General features: G+C 34.8%; 1 protein-coding gene across 3 annotated transcripts; it reads right to left on the minus strand.

Annotated features, from left to right (window-relative positions):
* Window positions 1-476: 476 nt before the first annotated feature.
* LOC138713896 (tubulin epsilon chain-like) lies at window positions 477-23,833 on the minus strand. 3 transcript variants are annotated; one of them, XM_069846404.1, is made up of 10 exons: window positions 23,527-23,833; window positions 21,124-21,353; window positions 20,132-20,247; window positions 17,091-17,279; window positions 15,398-15,518; window positions 13,511-13,641; window positions 10,846-10,998; window positions 5,983-6,123; window positions 2,159-2,336; window positions 477-754 (listed from the first exon to the last, which is right to left on the minus strand). In XM_069846404.1, the coding sequence occupies exons 1-10, from the start codon at window positions 23,552-23,554 to the stop codon at window positions 608-610; spliced, it is 1,434 nt and encodes a 477-aa protein (XP_069702505.1). In that variant the 5' UTR covers window positions 23,555-23,833; the 3' UTR covers window positions 477-607. The 3 variants fall into 3 exon arrangements, with proteins under 3 accessions (XP_069702505.1, XP_069702506.1, XP_069702507.1); XM_069846405.1 differs by lacking the exon at window positions 23,527-23,833 and adding an exon at window positions 22,889-23,309; XM_069846406.1 differs by lacking the exon at window positions 21,124-21,353.

Consider the following 23,833-nt stretch of genomic DNA (forward strand, 5'->3'; position numbering starts at 1 on the left):
GGGAAGTGAAATGAACACCTAGGCCTCGAATATGAATTCTTCACACTGTGGTATTCTCTTCAAGGGATTGAAATAAGATATTTGATACAAGTACACGCTTAACAGTTTTTTACGCCAACTATCCATGCCTAGATACACTGCAGTCCCCAATTTGAAATTTTTCATTTCTTTCCTATGTTGCCAGAGATCTCTGATCTATGAGATACTGTCCTGTAAAGACACCTGCAATCTCAATGAGACATTAACCCAAAGAGAGACAAAGCAGGGGATGAGGTGGGGTTAGGAACAGTTGATTGGTCCTCTCATTCAGGACAAGGTCTTTTCACGTGCTGTAAATCAATGGCCAGCATTCTTGACTTTACGTGCCTTTCTAAGATGACAGTAAACCAAATCCGTAATCTTCAGCTGAGTTGAGCACACAAACTTCTGGTTTGGTGGAGAATAAAATAACCACTCGATTACAGGGACAACATAGGTTATGGTTAAAAATAATTTTATTTCAAGAATGTAATGTAACACAAATAGGACTCTTCTCCGGATACAAAATTAGTGTGAAAAACTGCACTCATATTTCCATTGAAGTACAAAATTATGAACTGTCAACAGATCACAGCACTTCTAATCTTGGAACTGTTTGGGTTTTAGTCTGTATTAGCTTATTGTATCCTTCTTCCGCTTCATATAGACTTTCCAGGCTGCTCGTGAAATCCTCTTCACTGAATCCAGGTACTTGCATGTAGTGGTGTGCATGAGCCTTTATGAAGAATCCGAGAAGATAAAATATTTATACATAATACAGCTTAAAGAATAAATACGACAGACACTAATCTGAGTTAATGTTAACCCATTTAACAACTGAAATAACATTTGAAGACTACATGGAGAGAACGAGTTAAGTCAATTTAATAATATTTTCAAATGAAAAATTTAGAACTTCATAGTTAATCCATCTTTAAATCTATAATACAGTACTCAAATTTATAACAAATTTTAGTCTAAAATTTGGAATTTCTCGTTAGAGATTTTTCCTTCTCCATCCTGTCCTCTGTCTAATGAGAAATTCCAAATTGTAGACTTTGATACACCTTCACAAATGCTATTGCTTTGTCTTTTGACTTTGCTTTGCAAACAAATTTTACTTGAAGAATGTAAGACTATTTGTACGGAATTTTTGCTGCTTAGAGCCAAAGCTGTCTGGTATATTACATTACAAATTCAAATCCAAAAACTTTTACGACAATGACTTACCTTGGTCTTCCAGTGTGATCTCCATTTAATGACACGTGATTATTTTACAAAAAGTCAGTTATTTTGGACTGCTTGCTCCTAAGGAACAAATTGTGATAACTGTTCCATGATTTGTTCAAGTACATCATGATGTGTTACAAAATGTTTCACTTTCTACAACAGTAACACATCATCATTAGTCACAAGACCAGCGGATATAAGCTTCGAATTTCAACGAATTTCAAAGTGGGTCACATCTTCACAATAAACATGTCCTGTATTTTTGCGTTCTGACATTTTCATGGTATTCAAGAAGAGGAGAACTTTGAAGAACAATTTTACAAGTTATAATGGATTTGAACATTATTTTACCTTTTATTAGCAGCTATTTCAATTGTTTCTGTCTTACCCTTCGATTCCGGTATTTGTTACTTCATTTTTCGTGTGAAACAACAAAAAAACTTGGCTACTGAAATACTATTCTTACAGAAATTTCGTATTTTCGGTGCCAGTTATTTTGCGAGTTAGATAAGGTGTTGGTAGAAGCATCGTCCCTTCTCCTGCTACCTTGACATGGTTGGAGGGCTTGCATACCTCTTTAATGTTGAATGGATCAACGGCAGTCAGACAGGAGAGATATATGTACACTGTTAACATTTCATGTTCTGTACGCACAAATTTCACTATTATTAATAATTTCAAATGCAACTCTTCAGAGTTTCAAATTATACAAAGCTTGTTTATATATTCATATATTAAATGGCTGGAATTTATAGAAGTGGCAGAAATAAAGATTTTAACAAATATTTCTGGATACGGACACAAAAAGGGAATGAAAAATTCCACACAGAATTTAACATGTTTAGCATTACAAAAAAAATTAAAGATGATAGAAAGTAGAAAAAAAATTCAGACTGTGTGCACTGCTTACCTTTCTTCGATACAGTGTATTGAATTTCTGTGCAACCCTACTGAACAATGAAGATATGTTGGTTGTGTTCACAAGAGAAAGCAGGGAAGCCGAGTGACCTGGAGGTGGAACTGAACAGATTCCAATTTTTATAGCATCACCACAACTCCAGGGAACAAACCGCATTTTATTTTGAAATCTGAAAATGAAAGATAGCTTCAAGTGAGAACTGAAATAAAATAAAATTAAATTAATGAACTAAATATAATACTATGCTAGAAAATTATTTACGAAATTTAAAATATCACTTACTATTGTAGTAATTCCTGAATTAAACCATTACCAGTACACGTTTTGTTAAAAGCATTCATATTTGTTAATAGCAGAAACTGATAATGCAACCATGGCAAAACATTATCTAGTGTCAAGAAGACAAAGATTAGGACTTTTCTTAAAGCAATTCTTAAAAATACTTTAACTATATTTATCAATAAAAAAATCTAAACAATGTAAATTTCACTCTCAATTAGAGCAGATGACTTAGGGTCGTATTCATAGACGAGATCTTGGACCAAAGTTGACTTTGGAAAGTACAAAGTCACCATTTCCATATTCACAGTCGACACTTTGAGCAAAGTAAACTTCAATCGTGACTTTACTTCGAAGTTGCCGAAAATCTAGACTTTGACTTTGACTTTCGTTTGTGGACATCAGAAAAATGGCTGATATTTTGGAAATTGTTGAATTGCCGAGAATATTGAAGATATCCAGGAGATTATTAAAGCTGCTCATGTACCTTAGCGTATTATTATAGATTATAAATTCAAATCAAGGTACAGATTTCATAAACAGACAGTATTAAATATCCTTGTCATGTTTCAACTTTCATTGATGAATAATCAAAGAGGATTGTCTGTTCCACCAATAAATAATACAACTTATTTCATCGCGATTTTACGCTATAGGTAAGGATTAATAGCTTAATATTGATTCTTACTATTTAATTCTATAGAGGATAGGTTATACAGTTGGAAATTCTGTTAATTTATAATCCTTGTGGTCGTCATAATAATGTTTTCCGCATATTGATTTCAGATAATTTTTAAATAGCTTCTGCAGCGAATAGGGATTATAAAGAATGGACACTTCGTGTCGGTACCTTTGATGTAGCCGGACTGATTTCAATGACCTTCAAGCCAGCTAAAGCGTCAGATTCTGCTTTCTCCCTAGAGTTGGCGCTGACATCACACCAGCTAGCAGTCGACACAGCGGAAATATAACACATATAATTAATACATCTAGGTACATTATGTACTCAAATAAAATAAATTGGATCCATAAAATAATAAATCCGTCATTGACTGCAATGTCTAGACTCTAGAGTTCCTTTATAATGAGAGTTGAGACGTTGACCCCAACAGCAATTAAAATTTGTAATGGTTTGATAGCAGTGAAAATGGAAAAACAAAACTGTTACGAGAAGTAAAACCATATACCTATATAATATTATATACAAATTTTAAGCGAATTCGATACTTAATTTTATAATGTATTATATTATTTTATAATATAATGTATTATATCTGAAATATAAAATATTATTATTACAACTAGTTTGACACTAAGAAATAAGGAAAAACTGTTAATTTGAATTTATTTGAAGCAAAGCGTTACTGGATTATGCAATAAGGTAGGCGATATTTGGATTCTGTGCCTCAACTCTATTCTCAATTATTATCTTAGCGTATGCTCGATTACACTACCTCTAGCGCTTGAAAGTGGAACTAACCGCTGGCGCACAGAGAAACAAAACACAGGAAAATTCGCTCAGTGTCCATTCTTTATAATCCCTATTCGCTGGTTTCTGCAGACATGTAGGGAATAACTCTGCCAACTGTGAGCAGGATAATATGTTTCTTTCATAGTCTGTCATTGGTGGAATCTCATCTTCCATATCTTCACAACAAAATTATTTTACAGTGAAATAATATCAAGGCTTAATGTGAAACTAACGTAACTACAATAGATGTTTTATTCACAACAAAATTCTTAACAGGCAATACTATTTCAGATGAACTATACCATCATGTTTTGTAGTTATGAACTGTGTTATATACAAGACTGTTCGAACTGAGTTACAAGTTTTTGTGGCCAGGTAGAAGAACAAATTATTATCGACTGGTGTAAAGACCTAAAAATTTCAATTTTTGTACTTACGTTAGTTTCACAATAAGCCCTCAAATAGTATTATTCTTATGTAAAGCTGCTAGAACGGTTAACAATTGCTTAACATGTACCGATGTTCAATTATTTCACTGATTTGTGACTCAAAAGATGGCTTTGATTGTGGCAATGCCTACTCTATTTCAACTATCTATTAATTTAATTCGTTTAGAAGGCAGTGATTTTGATTGCCAACATTAGAACATGATCGTCAAATCTCGACTTACCGAAGTCAAAGTCAAAGTCTCAGAAGTATTGTCTATGAATAGGACTTTTAACAAAGTTAAACTTTACTACGAAAGTCGACTTTGGGAAGTCTTTATCCAAAGTCTCGTTTATGAATACGATCCGGAACTAAAAATGAAATTATTGTGAAACAAAACACTAGGCCCCATTTGAGAAGATTTCTTTTAACATATTCAGACAATGTTATTTTATTTTAAAGTACCGGTATTAAATCTTAAATATCGAGATAACAGCCACTGAACAGTTTTCTATCAAGGTTCGTTAACACATGTGGCCACTAAATTAAGACTTGTTTCATGGTCAGGCATGCATATTACTCCACAGCAGTAGACAACAGTGAACAGGTGCCTCCATTACCATTTATGTATTTATTTTTATTTACTCCTCTCATAAAATAGCAAAATATTATTTAGCCAATAAACACTAAGTATTTCTTTAAGTACCGTAAGTAATGCTACATAATGCTAGTTTTAAAATCATTTTTGCTATAAACAGAAAAAATTAATGCCACAATTTAAAATCTCTAGTTATGTTGTTGTTTTCTAATGCCAGGCATTTGACAATAAAGTCATTTGACCTCTTGCACTCCAATATTTTTCAAAGATATTATCAGATTTTGAGGTGTTCCGAATCCATTGCTTGGTTCGAGTTGCACAATGGGCAGTTAGGGGACTGATATATTCCAATTCTATGCAGGAAACCTTTAGTTATAACTTGAGTAATGTTGTTGTTGTTTTCTAATGCCAGGCGTTTGACAATAAAGTCATTTGACCTCTTGCACTCCAATATTTTTCAAAGATATTATCATGGTCAGCCACTGAAGCACAGATTTTGAGGTGTTCCGAATCCATTTCTTGGTTTGAGTTGCACAATGGACAGTTAGGGGACTGATATATTCCAATTCTATGCAGGTGTTTGGCCTGTTGCCAATCTAAATGCAGCTACAGACGATTTTCGTGGTAAATCGGGAATAACTGTGGATTATGATGCAGAGAGTTCCATTTTTTTCCCCCTTGTGATTGTGTTATCAAATTTTGTTTGTTAAAGTCTAAGTATGTAGATTTAATAAATCTCTTCACAGAGTAATACGTAGATTTAGTAACAGGTCTGTAAGTAGCAGTGCTGCCCTTCTTTGCTAATGCATCCGCATTCTCGTTTCCCAGGATTCCACAATGGGATGGTATCCATTGGAATACAATTCTTTTATTGAGTGATATTAATTGAGAGAGCATTTTAGTTATTTCTGCTGTTTGAGATGAAGGTGTGTGTTTAGAGACTAATGATAGAATAGCTGCTTTGGAGTCTGACAATATAACTGCATTCTTAAATTTATTGAGTAATGTAATGAGTTTGAAAGCAGACAGAATGTCACTTACTTGTTTATGTTGCGATGCATATCTGAAACAGAAAGCAGTCCTCTACCCAACACAGCTGCACCTGTGATCACGCCTCCTAGGGGGTCGACTCTGAGTAACTGATTGTCCCTTGACCAGGCTGATGTAAACAAGTCATCCTGCCTGTCAAGAAAATCATCTACTCATCAGTCATCGTCATCACATTTGTTACGAAATATAGTGAAATATCAGTACCACTGTCCAAGAATCAGCTATATCTAGATAGGTAATTTACTGCTATCACAATGAAAGAATCGACTTCTGATGTCTCTAGTGAAGACCATGGAAAGTAGATTGCAATTAGTAGCAATAAGCGTGAAAGAAAATGTTTACAATACGACGACAACTGAGTTATAAGGAACTACAGTCAGCATGTGGCACTGCCTCATGGTGCCAGAAAGGCGAGTGACAAATCCAGTTCCTTTTGGCTGGTCAATGCAGTTAGCAAACAGAAGGGAGTTCAAAAACAGATATATGACATAATTATTGGAAGTAGCTTTTTTCATTGTGATAGCAGTTAGTATTGTGTAGGCAAACTTGTGTGGAAAAATAGGAAAAATATTCAGAAACATGGGGAAAAAATACATAAATACAAACAACGAAAAGTACTATACCCAAACCACGACCAGTGAGGGTAGGCTGAGGCGCGCAAGTGAAAACTCAACAAGGAGAAACGATTGTGGATCAACCGCCGAAGTCAGCGCAAGTGAAGAGCAATTTATAAGAATGCCACATGCCGTTGGTAGTCCGGGGTGCGCGAGAGGAAGGGCTACAATATGGAGGAACTGTGCGTTACCGACCGATGGAGTAGGAGAAGGTGACGAACAGTTATTAAGAGGTAAATTAACAAATAGAAACTCTATCAGAAATAAAGTAGATTCAATCAAAACTATAGATACTGAACGAAACTACCTACTAAGAGATAGGCATCAGCAAAGACTAAATTTTCCTAAAATTAGAAACACTTATTATTAATTAAATTAGATAAGCAGACAGGTTTTGAAAATAAGATAGAATTACGTCAAGGTTTTAAAATAATAAAAATTGAAAATAGAGAATTAAGGCAGTTATTAATGTATTCAGATAGCTATATTATTTAGTAAAGGTTCAGAAGATAATTTTGACTTTATAAATTGCTTTACTAATATGTCTTAATTTCAATAATAATGCATTTATAATAAATTTAGTAGGCATTATAATAGTAATGAATTGATAATGAGTACATGCGACACAATAATGAAACTAAATTGAGGTTGATCATGTAAGCAACTTGTCAAGTTTGCTTTTAAGCAGGTATGCGGTAGTCTTCATTGAAGTTACGCAAACGTTTCTGCTGACAAGGAAATATTGTAAGAAATAAAGACAACCTACATATAGAATGTATCGAGTCAGCTAATTCAGGTTCATGACTTACAGTATGTCGACATCTGATCACCTAATTGGAATAATAAGTTATTATTAAAGTAAGACCTAAATAATTACAATTAAATTGTGAAAAGGAGCAGATAAAATAAGGTTTAATGTCTTAATGGTTATCACGATTGGTTTAAACATGCACTAAAACCAGACGTAAGTGCAAGTTTGAACCAATAAGTTATTGAGATTTGCGATAAAATAATGAGTCTAGGAAATTGTATATTTAGTATGTAGAACTACATTTGTTTATAGATCTTTTGTTATATTATTAAGTTTTGTACCTGTGAACTATATCAATAAATCAATATGTCAACAAAAATCAATAAATAAATCAATATACCCAAACCATGTAACTATGCACTTGACAGTTTCTATTTGCGTTGGCAACCCTTCCAATGCGACTGACAATCAGATTGTAACATTTTCTATCAGCTGCTGCTGCTGCTGCCATGCAGACTTCTGCTGTGTTGTCAGTTTGTGTTACATAGTGTTACTACCACGTGAAAAATTTGTGTGTTAGTCTTATAAATAATTTGTAGCGCTGTTGTGAAAGTTTGGCAGCGAGTTTAAACGTTTGATGCAATCATTTAATTAATCATGCACTTAATCACAAAAAGTATAACAGAATTTCTGTTTATTTCAATGTACTCTATCTCTCCTTTCAATGTGCAGGGTTATATCATTTCCACCCTATATACAGAAATAAAGAGCAAGAATACCATAATAGATGACACTTCAAATCATGCATTCATCAATAAAATATCTGCATGTCTCAGTATTATTATTTGGAAAAATAAAAATGTTGTAAGTAGATATAGAATTGTTAATATATCGATCGTCCAGTTCAAAAGTACGACAAATAAAAAATTACCATTTTTTATGTATCAAATATGAATGAGGTCTCGCCCATTTTTTAGTTATTTATACTACTGAAAGCCCCTTTCGGAGCTCTTTCCGATTCAATATTGAGATAAGTCATATTTACAATCAAGAAGAAAAAAAAACTAAATAAACTGCTTCAGAAGTAATTATAACTATGGACTTTATTAATTCACTATTAGTACATTTCGAAATGTATTAATAATGAACTGGAAGACAGAGGCGGCTCCTCAGGGCAGGCAGGGTAGGCTAAGCCTACCTCAACACATTTAGAAAAACCTAAAAGTGGATATTTATTAACTACTCCAACACATTTGGAAAACCTTACATAATTATATACTCTTGTCTAGGTTCTTAGAAATTCTTCAATTAACTATGAATGGGATTTTTTGAGGGTTAGTTGGACGTTGCTTACTGCTGGCAGTTCGATTTATGCGACAAGAATACACTGGACAGATCACGATGCGTCAGAAGCATAGACAAATAACAGAGGTCCGAAGGTAGGCAGAAGCGAAGTTAGCCGACCTTCCACGTAACTTCAAAGCTGGCCCTGGAGTAAGCATTAAAAGAGATCGCTATTCTAAATGCTTTCTTAGCGCATGCGTTCTATGCTCAAGCCAGCGCGCTTGAATTCTGCCTGCCCTAACGAGAACCCACGAGCATTATCGAACACCTACAATTTGCGAAATTTCTGTTTGAAAGTTTCACGAGTTGGAACGTAGATTGTTACGAGTAGTATAACAGTTTTTAAACAGTGTGTTTTAAAAGATGTTTTTTTAAACAGTGTATTTTAGAAAATGTGATTTTTGCAAGTACGTACTGTATATTAATGTTACGTATATTTGGTGATTTATAGTTAATGTAAGTGATAACAATAATATTATATTATGACTGATATAATAAGTAAACTGTTACGTTGTCCGTTTTCGCGTCGTAATGACATCGAAAAGAGAAGTATTTTGGACAATGGACGACCCACTCCTGCATTAAGCTCTATTGTTCATAATGTCAGTGCTAAAGGTGCAAGAAAATTTAATCCTTCGTGGTATGAAACACTATGAAATGGAAATATAAAAATTGGAGATTTATCTTTCGAAGAGGTGGAAAAATTCAAATATCTTGGAGCAACAGTAACAAATATAAATGATACTAGGGAGGAAATTAAACACAGAATAAATATGGGAAATGCCTGTTATTATTCGATTGAGAAGCTTTTGTCATCCAGTCTGCTGTCAAAAAATCTGAAAGTTAGAATTTATAAAACAGTTATATTACCGGTTGTTCTGTATGGTTGTGAAACTTGACTCTCACTTTGAGAGAAGAACATAGGTTAAGGGTGTTTGAGAATAAGGTCCTTAGGAAAATATTTGGGGCTAAGAGGGATGAAGTTACAGGAGAATGGAGAAAGTTACATAACGTAGAACTGCACGCATTGTATTCTTCACCTGACATAATTAGGAACATTAAATCCAGACGTTTGAAATGGGCAGGGCATGTAGCATGTATGGGCGAATCTAGAAATGCATATAGTGTGTTAGTTGGGAGGCCGGAGGAAAAAAGACATTTGGGGAGGTCGAGACATAGATGGGAGGATAATATTAAAATGGATTTTAGGGAGGTGGGATATGATGATAGAGACTGGATTAACCTTGCACAGTGTAGGGACCGATGGCGGGCTTACGTGAGGGCGGCAATGAACCTGCGGATTCTTTAAAAGCCATTTGTAAGTAAGTAAGTATGGTATGAAACACATAAATGGCTAACAGGAAGTGAAGTTAAAGCTAAGCTGTAGGTGGTCACGTTTGTTATTGTAATCTAAAGAAGGTACTTGGAATCATATCATATTTGTAACTCGGTAAGTCTAAAGAGACTTGAAAAGAATTTGAATCCAATTTCGGAAATGTCTGAACAACAAGGGTTGCAAGACAACAGTATAACAATAAACTAGAAAAAACCGACAAATTATGAGACGGCTCATTGATATAACAGTATTGTTATGTAAGCAAGAGTTAAGTTTTCGAGGGGCATGATGAAAGCGAGCTGTCATTGAATCGCGGGAATTACATAAAAATGTTCTGTAAATTTTGCCTACCCTGGACATTTGACTACGAGCCGCCACTGCTGGAAGATTGTGATATACTCGTCCTGAATAGCGACTCATTTCTAATTGTCGTGGGTATGAACCAGAAATCTGTTCCTTTCTAGGTGATTTATTTGAAACTTTCAACCGAAGATATCTCAAAACTTGTTTTTTTGAGTTATCGCACTTTTGAACCAGACGATCGATATATGCTACAAATCAGCAGTAAAATCTATTTCAACATTCCGATGCGAATTCCCGTCGGAAACTCATTGAACAACACAGATAAAGAGAATTGGATACCATAATGTAACTACCGATAACACGAAAAATATCAAATAAAACTGAATTCATAGGTCCATCTAAAAGAAACGAATTAGAAACTAGACCAGTAAAAGAATTAATTACACTGGAACGAACACATTGACTGCATAGCAAACAAGAGATCCATGATAAAAACAAATACTCACTTCACTTTCGTCCACTGTGAAGAACAGCTTCCTGCTGAACTGAATAACAGAGGACTGAGGCTGCTGCAGATGTAATGTAGGCGAGGGAAAGGAACCATGTTCGTGTACAGGTCGTTCATATCCACATTCAGGGCACCTGGGAATCGTGACCCACTGAAACATAACCATAACATACTTCCTCATTATAGATTTTATGAGTTTCTCAATAATTCAGTTTCTTTATCATACTGTGAATAATATTCGCATGTCTAGTTAATTTTCTTGAACTATTATTTGAGTGATGTGATGTAAGTCCATCTGGATGTGAGCGAACCTGGTGATCCGTAAGACACGGACGGACACAATGTTCATGTATGGACACTATTTACACCACCCTTCATTTCTCCCCCTACAAATATTCTACCTGTCTACCTATCTATGTGTACATAGAGGTTGAGCTCTGTACCATAGTGTTCTAATCAGAAGTGTGTGAAGTGGTGGAATATGGCAAACAAATTGTAGGTTTCGTTTTAATTTCCAAGAAACATGGGAACAAGATTTATCTGTTTTATGATAGTGATAGTGAGTGATAGATTTATTGATATTAGTTCACAAAAGTACAAACAATAATTTAAAAAAATGATCTATATACACAAGTAGTTATACATAATAAATATACAATTTCCTAAACTAATTAATTTATCGCAAATGTCAGTAATTTATTGGTTCAAACTTGCACTTACGTCTAGTTTTAGTGCAGTTTAAACCAATCGTGATAACCATTAAACCTTTAAAACTTATTTATCTGCTCCTTTTCACAATTTTCTACCATGAACATTTTTAAATTAATTTTTCTTCTTTTTTTCTTCTTTTCTTTACTTTAAACATCTAAATCTATTCTACAACTTTCATATTTATGTTTAATTAAAGGTTCACTTATGCCTATTAACTAAAAGTGACACAAGTCCTCAAATTGCAGAAAAGAATACTCAAAATCATTAAAAAAGTTCCTATTCGGACTGAAAGTATAAAAATTTTCAGAGAACTAAAAATCCTACCTGTACCCTGCATATATATTTTAGAAACAGTGTGCTTTATTCATCAAAACATAGATTCCTTTAAAACAAATTCAACCTATCATGAGTATAACACCAGAACATCCCAAAACATACATCTGAATTTCCACAGGCTTACCAGAAGTCTTAACAGCGTATCACATAGAGGCAGCAATTTATATAATAAACTTCCACAGAAAATCAAAGAACTTAACATAAGAAAATTCAAAAAAGAGGTAAAGAACATTTTATTAACACATATGCCATTTTGCACAAATGAATACCTAAATTTAAAATTTTAGAATTTAACGTTTCTTGATACTGCCCTTGACCATTTATGTTTCAGGTAACTCAGAGTTGAAGAAAAGACAGGGGAAAGCAACAAGAGAAGATACTAGGTAGAACAGTGGAGACTGAAGATCAAGCTTGTCCTATATGTATTTTTTTTTCTCTCTTTTTTTGCATGTCACTTAATATTAAACTGTTAAATTTATTTAGAATTAAGTCTATTTTTGTATTATATTGTATGTTATGTCATTTTTCTTGTGTACTGACGACGCCATGAATGCTTGTAATTCTATTCGGCTAATAAAGATCTAATCTAACCTAATCTAATCTAATCTAATCTAATCTAATCTAATTCTTCCACGTCATCATACTGCATCCAGGTTAGCAGTTGTTGACATATAGCCAGCGCACTGCAATAGCTGAATCGGTATTTCTCAGTGAGTGCAGCAGGTCAGTCTAAATTCCTGCTACATGCTTGTCAGCAAGTTATTTGCTTATCATTTATACACTTGCAGCATACATGTAAACATACTTGACATATTAATTACGTAAATCAATATCAATTACAGTTACAACATTCTTTTCCATGCTCACATTTTCGTTTAATACTATTCTACTTTTTATTAAATTTATTTTTATGTGTAATCTTATTGAAATTCAAGATCTTGAAATATACAAATTAATTTGATGTTGTCTTCATAAACAAAGAATTTTACTACTAAATACATCTTTCTTGTTCAGATTATTATTATTTATTTATTTATTTTTTTTTTTTTTTTGGATTTTCTGATTATAGGAAAGTTAAGATTTTGTTGTTGCCTACCTCTTAGTAAATAGTTTTGTTCGGTACTTCTATCAGTATTTGTATTTTATTGTTCATAATTTTTTCTGCTAGTGTTTCTATATGGCCTTTTACCTCTAATTAAGTGATTGTCCTCAACTTCATCTTCCTATCTGTTTTATGAATAAAAGTAAAGTTCAAAGCCTCATCTGTTCAGTTAAGATTTACATAAAACATCATAATAACAGATGACACTTGGATCTTGAACATAAGAAGGATTTTGTCGAACATAAACTTATAGATAAGAGTTTAAAATAAGATTGTTAAAAATGGTTTATATTAATAAAATAGTTGTTACATGCGATAAAGCAATGTGTTATTTTTATGTCCTTTGATTGATTGATTAAAAATTTACTGTCCATGGGCAAGTTTGAACCCTAGAACTCTGAATTTAACAGCAATCATCTAACCATTCACCCACCAATAATGATTAAAAAAAAGGCTGTGATAAAAAATTAATTTAGTTGACTGCAATTAAAATATCAAGAAAGAATGCCTTTACCTAGTAAGATGTAGGAGCATGTTGACAACAATACTGTTCATATCTTGGAATGGCTTGCAAGAAGCGATGTATCTTGCCACTCCTTGCATACTTTTAGAAGATTTAAGACGACTGCAAATATCCAGCAAAGCCTACAAACAAAAGACAAGTAAAATGAAGCACATGTACATTTTTTTGTTTTCAGTATTAACCATGAAGTGTACTAAATGGAGCTGATGTTACTTTCCAATTGTACAGTATTTAGTGTTTTACATCCCATCCATGGTTCTAATACTGCTCGCTTTTTCAAAGATATCCCACCTTACATTAAGGCGACGATATATTGTTGTTCACTGACAAACACAATAAACCTTCAGGCTGCAGTGCATCCAGAACATAGATAAAAATTAGACATTTAAAAGTATTTCTATAGCGAGTTTCGTAATTAGCAAAAAGATGTTACAAAAGATTACAGTATAAAAAGTAGAAGTTTTATATGGATTTATGCAAATTTAATTACATGAATCCGTGGTGCTACAGCCCTTTAAAGGCCCAGACCGATCAGCCAACTGCTGGCCTCAAGTTCGCATGCAGTAGCAGAGGTGGACGATCATCCAACCAGAATGGAGGTATCGTGTGGATAGCACGATGATCCCCCAGCCATTACAGCTGGCTTTTGTAACCAGATTTCACTACTCATCGTAGCTCCCCAAGTCCATCACAATGCTGGGTAGGGACCGTTCCCATACACTGGCCAAAATATGAGAAAATTATGTCCCCCTATGAGGACTCAAACCAGCATGCATGGCATAACGTGAGCCCTAGGCAGGATGCCTTAGACCACGATGCCATGGTGCGGGACAGAATAAACCTTTCATGTTAAAATGTTACAATTTTTCTCTCTTGTACCTGGAACACAGATACTTCAGGTCAAAAAGATGTCACATATTAACTGATTTAATTGAAAATCAGTCTATTGAAATTTATTTTTTTATCATTACTACGTCCCATTATTTTAGTGTATATAACTGCAGTTTAAGCATTTCTATCAATTTCGTAAAAGTACAAGGTGGACCAGAAAAGCGGGCGATTTTAAACCTGAGCTATTTTCGGCTGAGTTTGGCTGCGAACATCCTTGTTGTGTTTAGAAGTATGTACTATTTAGTCAGGATGGAGAATTAGAGTGGTGCACATCGTGTGCATGCCATGAATGCTTATTACAAAAATGGCGATAGTATCATGACCTCACAGCGCTTCTTTTGACAGTATTACAACATTCGACGTAATGATCCAGTGCCAATGCGCATCTACCTTCTTGTAATGTCTGAAACATTTCGATTTCCTGTAGAAAGAATTTAAATCTTTATGCAACACACTAAAATGCGATACCCCATGAGAAACAGAGCGACGTCCAGCAGAACATTTAGGACTTCCTTCAAATGAAGTTCTTACAGCAGTGATGTTCTCTGGTGTCCGCATACTTCTTATTCTCCCTGTAGATAAGTTCCTTCGAAATTTTTCACCCACGCTTTGCTAGCTTGCACAGATGACAATAGATCATTATGACAGATATTGTAATTCTGCCCAAATAAGCGCCTTGCATTCAGGGAATCATCACTATTTTTAATAAGCAATGACGGCATATGCATGTAATCCACCACTCCAATTCTCCATCCTCACTAAATGGTATACACTCCTGAAGATGACGACGAAAATATTCGCAATGAACCCAACCGAGTTTAGCTGGAAAAGACCGAGGTTTAAAATTGTCCGTTTTTCGTATCCACTTTGTATAAACAAAAATACGTTACTTCGCTTTATGAAATTCTACCACACTATGCCAACAACCATACTTCAATATATTAGGTTAAGATTCAGATATAAATCTGCAAAACATCAGGGTGTTACCTTGTTGTCAACAGGAAACACACAGCTTGCATGTTCTGTAAGCTTTTTAGTAGCCAGAGTGACATTGTATGGGGCAGTAATTACATCTTCGTTTTCTGCAGGATACACACAATTTACAAATCTGGAAATAAGACATGACATTTATCATTTCAAACATACTGTTAATTGAAAATAGTTGTTAATGTTTCATATTTTCTACTTTAACATACCAGTCACAAAAAAGACTATACTTGTACATAGTATAGCCAAAAAAATGCAATACATCCTATAGGCCTAGTTTTATTTTTTAGAAATTTGGAAAGAAATTTTCGAAATCATTCCTTTTTAACGTCATTCTTATACAATTCTCTTCAAAACTTTTGTTACACGCTCTAAACATTGTCTTATATCTTCCTTGGCTAACCCTTTATGTTTTTATTAATCAATTATTGTAAAATTTTCTTCTTCTTCACACCAACAGACATGAGAACAGAATAGACGGTTTATAGCAACCTCACTGTCATTGCCACTGCCTTTTTGCAGAATAAATCAACATCATTTCCAAATTTTGGAGAGAGAGATAGCTGAGAGGTCCCGGGTTCGATTCCCGGTGCCGAAACGAATTTTTCTCAAATTAATATATATATATATATATATATATATATATATATATATATATATATACTCGGTGTTCATTTCAAAGTGTGTCATGACGTCACTGTTGTGAGTCAGCGATTTGAAGCGAGTTTCAGCTTTTATGTCAGAGAAGTTGCCTATTAATCAAGGCGTTCAATTTGAACTTGAGAACATGTACGGCACAACTTGAACGTCGTAGCAACAGATGGCGGTCTGTAAAGTCTGCGTGCTACCATAACCTCTTTCGAACTGTGTTTTGCGCGGGCAAGTCTTACGCAGGGTATTTGTTATCATAGGTTGAATACAGCAACATTCCACAATACAAATCAAATGCTCCGTGTCCATGTTGACCGTCGAAGTTAATGTCAGCAGATACGTAAGTAATAGTCTTAACCCTCTCCACATATCCCGACAATAAGAAAAAACTCACCTCAGTACGTGTTTCCAAACAGTTCACATTCCTGCCACCATAGGTGTTACCGTACGTATCGGTAAGTACTCTTCAGAATGAACGCCATACTTGCTAGGCAACTTCTCTGGCACATAAGTAATATGCCTCTGCAGAAGTGTAGGAAGATTGAATTCTCTAGGCTGAACGACTAGCCACATGACAGCATACAGCGAGCCATGACACGTTTTGAACTGAACACCCAGTATACTTATAGTCAATATTTTATTCAATGAGGACGGCGAGGTCTCCTATATGAATATATGTATATATATGCACCTAATGTTTGCAATGCAAATGAAACAAGGCATTTGTATGTTGAACTAACTAACATTTATCCAAAAACAAGCTCTTCCATAGAATACATGAATGTTCAGTGAAAACAGGCTGTTGTGAAAAAGAGTTTCAGATTGTAGAATTTTCTGCTATGCGTATGAAATGAAAATTGCCTGTAATTAAAAAACAAAGCGAAAATGACTATACATATGTATATTTACATGAACTTTTTTACTGTTTTTAGATCCTCTCTGCATTCCCCAATGGTTTCCCGCGTATTAGTTAACACCCTGTATATTCATTTCTATTTCACCGTGTAATTTCTATAAATTAATTATTTTTAGATAACATTACCTTCCTACATAAGGAAAATTATCGGCAAGGATTTCAATCGTAGCAGAACCCAAGCCTGACCCTGTGCCACCACCGAGTGAAAACAAACACAAAAATCCGTGAAGCCGGTCACATCTTTCAGCAGAACGTTGTAACAGATTTAATATCCGCTCTTGATATTCTCCTCCATGAGCATAAAAACCTTCTGCCCTGCCAAGAAATTAAAGCAGACTGATTTTATTACATGGAATACAACAGCAAGATACTCAAGACATGAGGCACTGTATATCACAACTGGTTGAATTGTTTATGCCTTAAATTTAATTAAGTTACTTGTTTTGTATTATACATACAGCTCAACTGATGAATGATCGTTTGCGTTTGTAAATTTAATAATCTGATTGGCTAGGTACTGTATATTTTTAGTAGAGCCATCGATGTAGCTCAGTCAGCAGACTCGCTGGGCTGCTGATCCGGAGCTGCGTTCGGGCTTGGGTTGGATCCCCCTTTGGTCTCACTGAATGGTTTCTTCCGAGGTTTTCCCCAGCCGTGGAACTGAAGCAGGATGGCCTATGGCGAGTCCTCGGCATCAAACCCTTTGATTTGATTACCCCCCTTTGATTTGATTACCTGGGTTTTTCTGAGGTTTTCCCCAACTAAAAGGCAAATTCAGGGTAATATTTTGGCGAATCCTCGGATCTCACCTCATCTCACTACATCTCGCCAAAATATTGTAAAAAATTGCACAACATTGTAAAAATTGTAGAAAATTACTAAATTGTAAAACTATAAAAATTTGTAAAAATTGTAATTGTAATATTGTAAAATTTTGACTTGTTCCACATCTTAAAGCTTCATTGCTCATGTAAGATCTATGGAATAAAATAAATGAATGAATGAATGTGCATATCAAAGGCAAACTCGACAAAGAATCTGAATTGCAATAGCTGCGGATATTAGGAGTGAACTCGACAAAGAATCTAAAGAATTCTGTCTGTGAATTTGTTTTCTTATGTTAGTGTGATGTACTTGTTATCTTGTGTTTGTGCTGTGGTTATTTGTTTCATGTGATTTGCATCTTAATTAGAAAAACTAAAATGCAACATTGTATACAGAACATACTAAAAACAGCTAAAAGAAAAAGAAAAAAAAACGCACGCACGCATGTGCACACGCACATGCACACACACCCCTTCACGCTCGTGCGTGCAAAGGGTCCACGAAAAGAATATGGTAAATCGCTTTTTGTTTATTTTATTTGTGTTTTTTGTTCCCATCTACTAGCCCACAAAGTGAACTATCTTTGTAGTAAATCAGAATAGCAAAAAGCCAAATGAGATATAAATTAATAATGTCTTATCAGTGTATCAAGTTGAGAAATGCTTCCCTATACAATCTAAAAAAAGTGACTTAAGCAAGCATGTTCTTTCCATGGACCCTTCAAATACAAGCCAACATGCTACAGTTGGTACGACTTTTACATCAAACAGTTTGGTAGATCTTTTCAAACAGAATACATCACCTATGCAGGAAACATCACCAACTCTAACCATAACTACAACAATACAATAGAAATGGCAAATTTTACACATTGAATCGGAAAGCATAAACTAAACACACTGGTACTAGAATTCGAAATACACAGAGTGAATCATAAGTAATGGCATTCATTTCAGAGGTTATTCTATGAGATATTTCAAACAAAAAATTGTAATAGAATTTTGCTCGTTTTTGCTTCCTTTTGAAGATAAAAATTGTTTTATGTGAAAAATTTCATAACGTGTTTTGGGAAAGCCATTGATTTAATTCCCAATATGCTCAGTCAAGTTGAGAGATCAGTGTATTATGATAATAAATGACTGCAAGAATTTTAATTTTGTCCTTTAAATGTACAGAAATTTGATTCGATCAAATGTAACTTCCCGTTCTGCAAAGGAATTTTACAATGTTACATTTGAGGGGTTTGGGGGAAAAACCAGGCAACTCCAATTTTTTTCATTTTTGAGTTGTTTATGCATAGACAAAAAAATATGCTCTATCGTTTGGCCGAAGAACCAAGTAGTTCCAAGAATTACATTCACAGTTATAATGCATTTTGGACCTGCCTCTTCTGTACATGCTTGGTAAGTTGGCGGTAAGTTTTTCTTCATTATCTTGAAAAGTACTGAATTGGAACTGCCTGGTTTTTCCCCCAAACCCCTCATTTGTTTGGATCAAATTTCTGCACATTTAAAGGACGAGACTAAAATTATTTCAATTATTCATTATCATAATACACTGGTCTCTTAAATTGATTGAGCAAATTGAAAATTCAATGAATGGCTTTTCCAAAACACACTATAAAATGTTTTATGTGAAACCATTTTTATCTCGAAAAGAAAGCAAAAACGAGCAAAACTGTATTAAACGATGAAAGAGTAATGGAACGGAGAAAAATTCTCTCCGGCGCCAGGATTTGAACCCGGGTTTTCAGCTCTACGTTTTTATTTGAAATATCTCAAAGAATAACCCCTTGAAATTAATTACATTACTTACAGTTCACCATGTATGAACACACTCAGACATAAACACAACATATTGGTATCCTCAACAGTCCACAGAATTTCAAAACACACACCTTGTTCAACACAATACCACAGTCTAGTATATACAGTCGCGAAGCTCAATACGTAGTAAATATGCAAACATTAGATAGTTGCTCACCACTAGGATCGCTAATATCGCCTCATTACAGGCAATGCAAAATAGTACGTCACAGTCTATTGTTTCTAGCACCCTCAAAACTCAAGTTTCGTGACTGTATGTAGTAGACTGTGACAATACTATAATCTAATATACTAATCACAGACAAACCCCCACTAATATCCACACATTCTTTTCCTACAACACTGACTAGGCTGTTTTAAAATGGCGCACATTACGCCGAAACCAATACAAAGATAGAGACCCTTCTTAAGTTTCAATAATTAATACAGAACATAATTAAAAATCATTATATTATTTGATATAAGTGTTGTGAATCGATAATGAATGTATATTTTTTTAACTGTCTTCGTACTTACCAATTGTTTCCGGATCCAGGATAGTTTGTTAAGAGACAAGTATCATCAAATAAGTTGCGGAACTGGCCAGTGCGAAAATGTGCCACCACACTATCTTCCATATCAATACAGACAGCCTGGAACCAAACAATAGCAATTAAGTACTCGTATATGCCAAATAGAATATATATATATATATATATATATATATATATATATATCTCCCAGTTCACATTATGGTGATATTTGGCCTTTATTAATGTAATAGCTTTGCACATTGTAAGGCTGAAAAATTTGTTTTTAATAACACTTTTCAATTCATTAATTTATTACAGGTGAATTGGTGAAAATGTGATGGGGTCATTCCACTGTCACTCACATTACAATGTAACAACTCTCACCACCCGTTCTTAATTATAAACTTTCTATTCTTAATTGCATATTTTCATTTCATAAGATATTTCAATCCCCAACAGAAAGACTGAAAATAGGTGTACATTTATTTGATAAATAATAATTTATTAATAAGGAAAAAAATTAAATGTACTGTCACTCACATTACAAGACAAGGACAAGGAATATAATTCCTGTAGAATATAGTTAAATCATGAAAAATCTGCTAGATTTCTATCACTCACATTACTTGGTCAGAATTACTCAGCAGAAAAATTATTTGAAGTATAATTTATGCAAGGAAGACATTACAATCTATAAGTAATGCGATATAAAATGAAATGCAAGGAAAAGAAATCGTACAATTTCTAGCATAAAAATTCATTACCTTCAACCAGGTTTGAACAACCCTGAACCTCGGATCCAGACGTGAGTATGACAACTGATAGCCATTTGACCATCGAATACAAAGGAAATCGAAGATATAAGTGAAACATCATAAAATAGAGTCATCACACAATTCTGGTACTAAAAATAATTCGTTCCATGTACATTATTTTGAAGTGTGCGGCAAATAATAATAGCTGTAATATACTAAACAGAATAAAACAATTTCTTACCCTTGCTTTTATTTTTGCACTCTCCAAATCAGCAAGAGTTTTGTAATCAGCTTCTGATGTGCCATCTGGATTCCAGAAAAAACTGTGGAAGGCATCGAACAATCTTTTTTGAGTTTGAGTAGAACGCCGTTGTAACTGCTTTGAGTGGCATTTTCTCTGGGTTTCAATTCCATGTTCTTGCAGCACAAGTGGCCAGAAGGCACTGCCTATCTGGTTTCCACACTGGCCCACTGCAGAAGAAACATTTCCATTAAATAATAGTAAACTGAATGTAGCAAAATATGACATAACAAAACATAACTGCATTTCTTTTCCTTCCTGAGCAGGGCCAGTAGGCAAGCACCGCAACCTCCGTGTATTGGAATGATTAATTAAGTCCTTAGCACTGCTCTTCAAACACGTGTTTCACTGCTTGGTGCCATTTTATCGATTCGGCTATGGCATGCAGTTCTGACGAAGTCCACAAACGCCCCTCTAACTCCCTGTTAATATACCGCCTCCTCAGATCGATGCCATCTATTCGCAATTCACGTGCTTGCGTCCTGCTGCAGCCTTTCACTAAATGATCACGACACCGCAGATTCTAGGACTCAAGGCGCCATCTATCCGAGGGAGCTACACTAATCAGTAGGGCTAGGATTTTGATGACCCATAAATCATAAAAAAAGTCCTAAAAACAATGCATTTATGACCTAAAAATCTTTAAAAAATGCCCTAAAATTGATCTTATATAATTGCCTTAGTAGGAAAAGAAGTTTTGTACCACTTAATATTTAGACTAGTAATTAAATTAAATTTTACATAATTTTTTCTAAATAGTATACTTTAATTAATTATTTTATCTGATGTAGTTTCCATGTATGATCGTTCACCTCTGCGTCGGCATGTGGAAGTGAGGTCAGCAGTCGGCTGGTCAGTCTTGGCCCTTCATGGGCTGTAGCACCATGGATTTACTTTACTTTTAGTTTCCGTGTAGTCTACCACAAGGCCACTCTTATCCAGAATTGGCAGGTATAGATATTGAAGGGATGGTTGGACTGATCCATTACATGGGGTGTACTACGTTAAAATGGCAATATTTGTGTAGAAAAACGATTAAAATATTATACAAAATAATGAGTATTAATGGACAAAATATGTAAAGAAAATATAAAAGGAAATAGACATTATTTTACATTAATAATGGGGATTTATGGCCAAAATTAAACGAAAATGCCTAAAAAATGACCGAATAAAGCAAAAGATGCTCTTATGAGTTGAAACAGGCAAAAAATGCCCTAACAAATAATGTCTTAAAACACTCAGTTTATTACATAACATATAAATACTAAAGCAGCTATGTTTCTGGCTTACTAGAAAAAACATGCAATTTCATCAAAATCCTAGCCCTACTAATCAGTCTGCCATAATCAACTATAGAAGCCCCTATGACTCACTGGAAGTTATGCAGCTTCCTCTAACAGATGACACCTATAGGCGAATCCTGGAACCACATTTACCGTGATCTCCTGGTCGACCTGAAACTATTAAAGATGATACACAGAGCTGATGTTAATTAAGGTGAAATGAGTCCGACGTCCAACACTGAAAGTTACCCGGCAATTCTGCTTCAAGTGGTTGAGGGAAAACCTCGGGGAAAAACTCCAACAGGGTAGCTTGTCCCAACCAGACTTGGACCTGTTCTCACTTATTTCACGGTCAGACAAGCTAACCATTGCTCCACAGTGGTGGACAATATAACAAAATAATAATAATAATGCAACACCTTCTGAAATCAGAACATGGCTTTGCATGTCGCCTTCGGTACTCTAGGGCATATTTACTAAAGTATCACTGGCACAGCTAAAGAGCAAAGTAGAGGTAAGATCTGAGAAACGAAAAGAGCGAAAGAAAGAGTAGGCCCCTTAATACAAATACCAGTGATAGGTAGGCCAAGATAGCCCCACTTTCTGCCTCAAGGTTAGAAAGTTTGATTTAAGGACACGCCTATAATACGTGACTAGATTTTGTTGGGGGATAGCTTCCTCTATTCTCTCGATATGCGGCTAGGACTTCTTGTGCAACGCAAATCTGCTTCTTACAATACGTAATCGTGTTGTAAAATATCCTCTGGTTCGTATAGCTCCAAACGCGACGTAATATATATAGGAACTTTTTGTGGTTATGTAATAGCAATCGGTCTACGATTGGATTGGCATACAGCGCTCACACTATTCACACAGTCTTCCTTCTTTCATTTAGAAGGTCATTTAAGCGATTTCGGGACATTTCTCGTGTGTTGCAAAGCGGTGTGCCTTTCTCCTTATTTCACACCCTGCTCATAGCTAGGCTTTACATTCACATTACAGCCAGTCACTTTATAAACATTCTAATCCTAATTATACTTTGAATATGTTTTCATACCTTGAACTGTAATAAATTCACTCATCATGAACTAAAATTACACTGATCTTGATCATTATTATCATCTACTGTCCATGGTGCCATAGGCCTACTGCTGCTTTGTATTGAGTGGAACCAATATTACATAGGCCTAACTTCTTCCCAGTATTAAGAATTCCACGCCGACCGCAAAATAATGTCACGTCATTCAAACATTATAGGGTGCTAATCGTGTAATTCGTATACATCCTACTCAATAATATTCAGTAATACCGTAATACTGAATCCAAATTCACCGCCACCATTTCTCACTACCTCCATTTCCAGT

The sequence above is a fragment of the Periplaneta americana genome, chromosome 14 (genome assembly GCF_040183065.1).
Source record: "Periplaneta americana isolate PAMFEO1 chromosome 14, P.americana_PAMFEO1_priV1, whole genome shotgun sequence".
In the NCBI taxonomy this organism is placed as follows: Eukaryota; Metazoa; Arthropoda; class Insecta; order Blattodea; family Blattidae; genus Periplaneta; species Periplaneta americana.